General features: G+C 34.8%; 1 protein-coding gene across 2 annotated transcripts in view; it reads right to left on the minus strand.

Annotated features, from left to right (window-relative positions):
- Positions 1-8,582, minus strand: part of SMG1 (SMG1 phosphatidylinositol 3-kinase-related kinase) — a 99,458-nt gene that overhangs the window by 57,578 nt on the left and 33,298 nt on the right. For both annotated transcript variants that reach the window (XM_010832640.1, XM_010832641.1), the window contains 5 exons: positions 6,469-6,594; positions 6,000-6,072; positions 4,834-4,931; positions 3,404-3,577; positions 1,422-1,646 (listed from right to left, as the gene is read on the minus strand). In XM_010832640.1, the coding sequence (XP_010830942.1) occupies positions 1,422-1,646; positions 3,404-3,577; positions 4,834-4,931; positions 6,000-6,072; positions 6,469-6,594 (696 nt within the window). The remainder of the gene's footprint in view (positions 1-1,421; positions 1,647-3,403; positions 3,578-4,833; positions 4,932-5,999; positions 6,073-6,468; positions 6,595-8,582) is intronic.

Raw genomic sequence — 8,582 nt, forward strand, 5'->3', positions numbered from 1 at the left:
GCTTTTGAACTGTGGTGTTGGAGAAGACACCTGAGAGTCCCTTGGACTGCAAGGAGATCCAACCAGTCCATTCTGAAGGAGATCAGCCCTGGGATTTCTTTGGAAGGAATGATGCTAAAGCTGAAACTCCAGTACTTTGGCCACCTCATGCGAAGAGTTGACTCATTGGAAAAGACTCTGATGCTGGGAGGGACTGGGGGCAAGAAGAGAAGGGGACGACAGAGGATGAGATGGCTGGATGGCATCACTGACTCAATGGACGTGAGTCTCAGTGAACTCTGGGAGTTGGTGATGGACAGGGAGGCCTGGCGTGTTGCGATTCATGGGGTCGCAAAGAGTCGGACACGACTGAGTGACTGATCTGATCTGATGGGAGACAGAAAAAGGATCAGTGGTTGCCAGGTAGAAGAGGGGAGAAAATAGGTGGAACAGGAGGGATTTTCAGGGCAGTAAAACCCTTCCGTATGATACTACAATGGTGAACACACGGCATTACACATTTGTCAAAAACCACAGAATGGACAATACAGAGACTGAACTCTATGGACTTTAGTTAATCATAATGTGTCGGTCTGGCTCATCAGTAACAAGAGGGAACTACTGGGGAAAGAGGCTGTAGGGGAACTCTGTACATTCTGCTTTTCTGTTAACCTAAAAACTGCTCTGAAAAGTAATCTATGAAAGAAAAAGGTAATATATCTAAGCTGTATTTTTAGGCCTTAACACTGTGACATTAAATGTTTAGCTATCTAAATAGGATACATGTATTTACACTTCAGGGTAAATTTTTACATTGGCAAAGGAAAGTACAACTATGGCAGCAATGTTCAGCAGAATGTCATCTAGAATTTGTTCTGAAATAATCCAGTTGGGGATGGAGGGATGGCAAGGAGGAGGCAGAGAGTAGGAGGCCTAGATGAAACCAGATGGGCCATGTGTTTCTAATTACAGAAACCAAGTATTAAGTATGCAGAGATTCATTATACTACTCTACTTTTTAAAAAATATGCTTCAAAATTCCATAATAAAAGGTGAAGAAAGAGGGAATATTTATGATTAAGAAAAGAAAATCTATCAAAGAAGCTTTCACATGTTTCAGAAGCAAAACATAACAGGGTCTTTCAAAATAAGTATCAAGTACCTCCTCTACACAAAATTTATCAGGAGTGCTAGATAAGTCTCATATGAAGCATGCTATTTCATCAAAAACAAGAAAAAAGAGTGAAGCTACACTAAGATAAGATCTCAAACACTAAAAGTAAACAGATACAAGAGCAAAAGCAAACTAGATTTTAAAAGACTAATACAAAAAAAATTTTTAAAGCCCCACAGGCAAACAAGGACTTAATTTCTTCCACATCAATTTACACTTAACAACCTGAATAAACATATTAAAAAGCAACAAAAAAGAATTCACATACCAATGTGAGTAAATTCAAGACTGAGATGATATAATCTGTACCACAAGTCTGGCAATTCTCCAGTTGATCTAATCCATATGTAATAACCATGTCACAATGTATAGTCATGCTAGGATCCAAGCTGCCGAGCAAAACACCAACACACTCATTAGCAGCTGTCAACACAGCCTCAGAAAAAAACACTTGGTTTGCAGCCGTCACACATCTCATTACTCTGTACAGAACCTGCAAATGGGGAAAACAAGCAGCTTTTTAAAAAAATTCATATTCTTCCACAGAGCAAGAAAATATTTTCTTTCTAATGCAGTTTCAATGGAAAATTAACTGCCTGCCTTGTCAGTAGTCTCAATATTCCAGTTCTCAATGGTTGAATAATAATAAGAGTATCTCTGGTACAATACACAGAAAGGATCTTGCCTAAGTATCTAAAGTACTACTGTGACAGGAAATGGAATTTGCCATCCTCTATTTCCCTTATACCCAATTCCTACCCCCCAACCAAAGTCACTAAATAGCTGAAGTTCAAAATCTTTTTAATAATCATAAAACACACCAGAACTTAGTAACAGTATTAACAACATGGAAATAACCTACCATGAGGATAACTTTCCATAATCTAGCACTTGGACTTTTTTATAAAACTAAATATCCAAGATAGTTTAGCTTATGAAAGTTCATGTATTGGCGGCCTCTTTGTAAAGATATTCTCATTCATAACATATAATACCTATTTAAGTATTATGAAAATCATATCATTTCCAAACAAAAAACTCCACTAAACTATAGTAGTCAATATTAACATACTAAATTTTTAATAAAAATAACTTAGGAAAAAACAGATACAGAGGAAATTGATACAGAATAATACTTCTCAAATTTTTATGTAATATTCAACAACTACTACATACAGGGTTTTTTTTTAAACCAACAATAGGTTTAAAAGGCCTAAAATACCATTTTTGGCAAAGACCTAAAAGACTCTCATTAAAGACTACATTAATATAGAACTATCCTGGAAAATGATATGTGCTTGTCCTTTGTTTTATATCTGAGTTAACTGCTTTTATTTCAACACTGACAGTCATCAACCACCCTTTTAGACAATTAAAAAAAATTAAACTACTTTGCTCAGTTTTAAAATATTAACATACTGGTTGTAATTATCTTCAGGAGCTGACATGTCTGCTCAAATACACAATTAACTTACTAAGAATTAAATATGTAATTAATGTCCTATTTTATCTAGCAATGTGTTCAACAAAAGTAAATGCTAATGAAAGCCAGAAATTCATACTAACAGTAAAGTTTTAATCATTTAGGTTAGGTCTTTTAAGACTTTATCACACAAGTTTCTCCCTTCTTGTTCAAGCAGAGTATAATGATAGGGATTCACTTCTCACATCCATTACACTGAACCACTCACTGGACTGTAACACAACACAGCTGATGTCTGGGGCTAAAATGTAGCAATCTAGCTACCTTTTTTAATTGGTCTCAGGCTATTACATATTTTAGATTCTATGTCTTTATATCCTTTGATGTCAAGCTATCAAATTGTTTCATCCTGTCATGCTTAGCAAAAATTACTTTTCAAAGCCTTATTTATAAATGAGAAGTATGTTGAAAAACTTCTTAGTATGTTGAAAAACTAAAAGGAGACACAATAATTTTAAATCAAAACTTTAATTAAAAAACTACAGAATGTTTTTAAAGTTATATATGAAAAACAAGACTAAATGGACCTACAGAGAATCTCCTAAAAGTTCACAGCATTTAAAAATACACAGTGGACCTTTTATCATGGGGTGAGGGGGAATGGAATATAGAATTCCCTACCTTTCTGGCTATTTAAGAAAGTAGTCAGACACATAGATACATGCTAAACAAATGAGAGATTAATAACATATTTCACTAGGTAAAGAGAACCATTTAAAATAAAAAGCAATTATTATTGAATGATACCTAAGACTACTAAAACTTACATCTGTTACATATGCCTCAGTAATTGGAGGACCTCGAATTGGGCTGAAACGTTCCCCAATGCTTCTCACCACAGTACTGAATACCCGGAGAAGTGCTGCCAGCTTTGGTAAGGACACTGATGGAGGAGGAACGTCTTCATCCACTGACTCCCCAGAGGCTACATGGCTGAGGTCCTGGATGTGAATTCACAGCATTCTTATTTAAGAAGGACATTGTTTTTAAAAACAAACAAAAAGCAACTCCCAATTTTTAAATCCCAATTTTTAAACTTTATAACAGATCTGTACAAATGAAGAGGAATTTTGGCCTATGACAGAAAAGGAAACACGAATCTTAAATATAAAAGTAGACTTTACTTCTCCAATTATTTAAAAAGCAAATATTAACCTCAATAGATTCTTTGAGCAACTCCAACAGTAAGATAAGCCAATATCATGCACATGAAGAGGAAGGGGGATGGGGGAGTTTAGAGGAGGCTGGTTCAAAAAATTATAAGAACTTGTAATACCTAATCTACAGATTTAAAGTCAGTTGAGGAAATTAGATATACTCAAAGGAAAAGATTAGCAAAAAATGGAATATGAAAACCATTATACCCACATATAATTAAGCACCAAAATAACTGAAGAAAACTAGATCTCTAGGGATAGCAAAAGGCAAGTCTCTACAAAAAAGAATGGGTGGCTTATGAGAAGCAGATCAGCTTTAAAGCTGTGCTAGGAAGCAAGACATCCTAGCTGTGGGGGTAAAGAAACATAGGGAAGCAAAATATTCTCTCATTTTTCTCTGAAAGGGAGAAAACATATTGGTACAGTTACAAGTAGTGAATTAACCGTTTGCCAGAAAGAGCAAAGGTATAAAGAAAAAACGAAATTACATCTTTATGGAAGCCTTGACCACCAAATAAGAATCATGGTAATTACCAACTAAGCAGGAAAGAAACAATAAGAGACAAATTCAAAGACGGCAGGTTTAAATCATGACAGTGGCCAGGAAATCCGAGAACCAGTAATGGACACTTGACTTAAAAGTGTCATACTCAAAAGGTAACTGAAACCAAGCCTTGTCCTCTGAAGCACAAGCCAAGATTGCCGATACAAGTAAGAGGAAAGCCTTTTTCATCATCAATTCACAACATCAATTCAGCTTTTTCATAACAAAAAAAAGAGTAAACTACAACTGAAGAAAATGTTTTTGGAAAATTACCAGCCACGAAAATTATTTCAAGCTTTGGGAAATTAGGTCTGCAATCTTTCCAGTAATTCTGCTGGCAACCTAAAAGCATCTGAAGCAATGGTCTCATAATTTTTGCTTAAATGTCAGGTGATCAGAATTATTTTAAAATAAATCTAGCATTGCTTTAGATTTTTGTTTTGTTTTTTTTCTTAACTGAAATTTTAGGAAATAACTTAGTTTTTTATATACTCACCTCAGCATATGCCTCCATGTCCTCTAAAAACTGACCAAGAAGAGTGGTAGAAAATGCAAGGTCAGCTACCCAGAATGGCTCCAAACTCTGCAACCACCCTAGGAAGCACGTAAAAAATTTTCAAAGAGTAGGAAAAAAATCTAGGTCCAAATAAAAGAGACTTTTAAAAGACTTTCAAGTTGCTCACTCTTGAAACAAGCCCTATATCATAAAATTAGCACTATAAACTGTTTTTGTTTGTTTTTTTGCTGTGCCACATGACTTATGGGATCTTAGTTCCCACACCAAGGATCAAACCACTCTCCCATCCCTCTTTGCCCCGTGGAAGTGCAGAGTTCTAACCACTGGACACCAGGGAAATTCCCATGAACTATTAAATATACTAATGATTAACAGCTACCTCTTTTAATGCTGCAGAAATAAAAATGCTACAGAAATTAAAATCTAATCTGTCCTTTTTTTTTTTTTTTAAGTAGATTTAATATCCATAGTATCACTACACACATGGCTGAGACTATACTGCCCCAATCTAAGACCACACTGGTTTTCTCCTCCAGGGCCACACCTGGCCACTGAAAGTGTACCTTCATCTCCGGGGGAGAAATGGGACCACTCGCCAGTGGAACTGAGAGAACTATTCTTACCTGTGTATCTTAACTTCAGAACTTTATTGTACCAAACAAGCTATGAAAAACTACAGCACCTGGAACAAGTTCAAGTGAGTCCTACTAGTCATTCATTTAACTGGAAAAAAAAGGTGGCTTTTTCCCACAATTTATGACAATCATCCAAATTAATCCATTTGTTTGACTGTTTAATCACTAGAAAAACAAAAAAAATCATAAATATCCAGGATGTTCCTTCCATTCTACCCTTCAGAGTACTGCCACTATGGTTATCTTCCAACCAACACATGCAACAAATGACTTGAGACAAGTCATAGGTGCAACACTACAATCTGCATTTACTCTCCCTACTTACTACAAAAGTACACACTTTTCCTTTGAAAAGATAAAGGTAGCTAACAAGTAATCTTCACCAAAATATTCTCTGAAGTAATTGTGTTTCTTCTATTATCAAAAGAACTAGTATTAACAGCTGGTCTTTGAGGAACCAACACTCCTTCCCACAATATTTAAATAACTGGTATATCCTGAATGACTCACCAGACACCTGTTGTGTAAGTGAAGGCTTCTGAGTATGATCTATATGCCATCCAACTAATATATCAACTGTATCCTGGATGGAGACAAAGAAAAGGGGACTAATCATTTTAAGGTCTTATTGCTATTCCACCTGTGGACCATATAAGAGTAGGAGATTCTAGAACATCTTATGTCCTACCTACTTGAGATCATACTAACTTAAGAGGGGGGTGAGAGGGACAGGGCAGGAGAATAACGGACCTTTGTTTGTGACATTGATGAAATATTTAAGTATCTTAAGGCACTAGTCTTGGCAAGTACAGATGGTATTTTTTATAAAACTGCATTACTGTATCATTCAATCCTGGCCCTTAAAACTGACTATACTCAAAGGAGCAGAAACTCTGTTTTCTATCTAATTTCTCAATTCCTCATGTATGCAGCCAATCCCTCACCCCATCATATGAAAAGAGGGAGTCAGGGAACTCACCCTAAAATTTGTGCTGAAAATATGAGGGTAACATCGAGCTACCAAAAGAATGCACTTAACACACTTGCAAAGTAATTCTGGTGTATCCACATTTTCAAGAATGGACTGCAGGCTGGTCATTACAAGCTGAAAAATAAAAATTACAAACCATGAACATTTAATAAAATAGGGAGAAAACAAGCAAATTAGCTTCATTATTTAATAGTGACATAGCCAAAACTGACTATGACATCAGAGAAAATAAACTCTGTAGTTTTAGTTTCCAAAAAATTTGAAAACATTTCAATCCACTAAGATATTAAAGGCTGAAAACAAATACTGTTTTTCCCTTCTTTAACGTCTGTTAACATATTTCTAAGTAACATGTTTACTCTGTTCCTAAGTGCTTTCTTCAATATTATGGGTGTGATTAAAATTTCAAGAACAAAAACTAAGATGTATGATTTTAAAATTCAGAAGATAGAGCAAATGTTGTACAGTTTATACTTAAAGATATAAACACTTGCTTCAAACTGGAATGATTTAGAGAAGATTAGCATGGCTCCAACACAAGAATGACATATTATGTTACCACTATTACATGTGCATATATATATTAAATAAACATATGGCATACTATTTATAGAATATTTTGCAGCTGAATTTTTTGTTAAAACCCATTCTTTCCCCTAAACGAAGGCTCTTCTCTATAAAAGAATTAAGTTATAAATATAGAAAAAATGCTAGAATGAGAAAAACCACCATTTTGCAACAGCTAGTACTATAACCTATACAATGCACAGCATATGAATGAATGCTAAAATCAAGTGAAATATTATGAAAAACAGGATATTCAGAAGGTCTCATGGTATTATGTACAGATTACTGACTAATTACAAAGGGAGAAAAACAAGCCTTCACAAAGGAAAAATCTGGTTGGTCTTCACCTTAACTAAGCAATGAAACTCTTCATCTAAGAGGTATGTGAATCTCAAGTTATGTACCTGCTAGCGTGACACAAAGCTAAGTGTGAACCCATGAGGTATTCATGACCAAACTGTTTGAACTGAATCTAACCAGCAAGGAATAATCAGACAAGCCCAAGATGTAGAACATTCTATAAAAGAAGGGGGACAGAAAAAGTGCAGCAAATTGTTATGCTTAAGAAAGATTAAAGGAAAAAAAAAAAAAAGAAAGATTAAAGAGGCACACCACCATCTTCAAGAGATTAAAGATTCATCAAAAACATGAATCTTGATGGAATCCTGAGTAAGACAAAAGACACCACCATCTTCAAGAGATTAAAGATTCATCAAAAACATGAATCTTGATGGAATCCTGAGTAAGACAAAAGACACCACCATCTTCAAGAGATTAAAGATTCATCAAAAACATGAATCTTGATGGAATCCTGAGTAAGACAAAAGACACCACCATCTTCAAGAGATTAAAGATTCATCAAAAACATGAATCTTGATGGAATCCTGAGTAAGACAAAAGACACCACCATCTTCAAGAGATTAAAGATTCATCAAAAACATGAATCTTGATGGAATCCTGAGTAAGACAAAAGACACCACCATCTTCAAGAGATTAAAGATTCATCAAAAACATGAATCTTGATGGAATCCTGAGTAAGACAAAAGACATCTCAGTGGCAACAGCACGATTTGAACATGGATTTTATTATGCAACAGAACTAATTTTCTTAACTATGATTATAATATTGTTGTTATATAGAAGATTAGCCTTAATCTCTGGAGATGTATATGTATGCTCAAGTATCACAGGGTAGACCATCATGATGTAATTTATTTTCAAATGCTTTAATAAAAAATCATGTGTGTGTGTGCATGTGTGTAAAAACAAAATTGGAGCAAAATATTAATAAGTGACAAATCTAGGTAAAAGATACATGGGTGTTTACTGTACTAGCCAATGTGTTTACCTGTGGATTGAAAATTTTTCAAAATAAATAACCGGGGAAGCATCCACTATATAAACTATATGCAGAATAAGTCAAATTTGGTGTTACGCTGGTTAGTTACAAATAATTTTCTAAATCTTTTCCCAAATTCTTTTCATAACCTCTACAATTAAGGGAAAATAAAAATTTTAAGACAGAATAGATTTCT

This window comes from Bison bison, unplaced genomic scaffold, assembly GCF_000754665.1.
Source record: "Bison bison bison isolate TAMUID 2011002044 unplaced genomic scaffold, Bison_UMD1.0 scf7180017861855, whole genome shotgun sequence".
In the NCBI taxonomy this organism is placed as follows: Eukaryota; Metazoa; Chordata; class Mammalia; order Artiodactyla; family Bovidae; genus Bison; species Bison bison.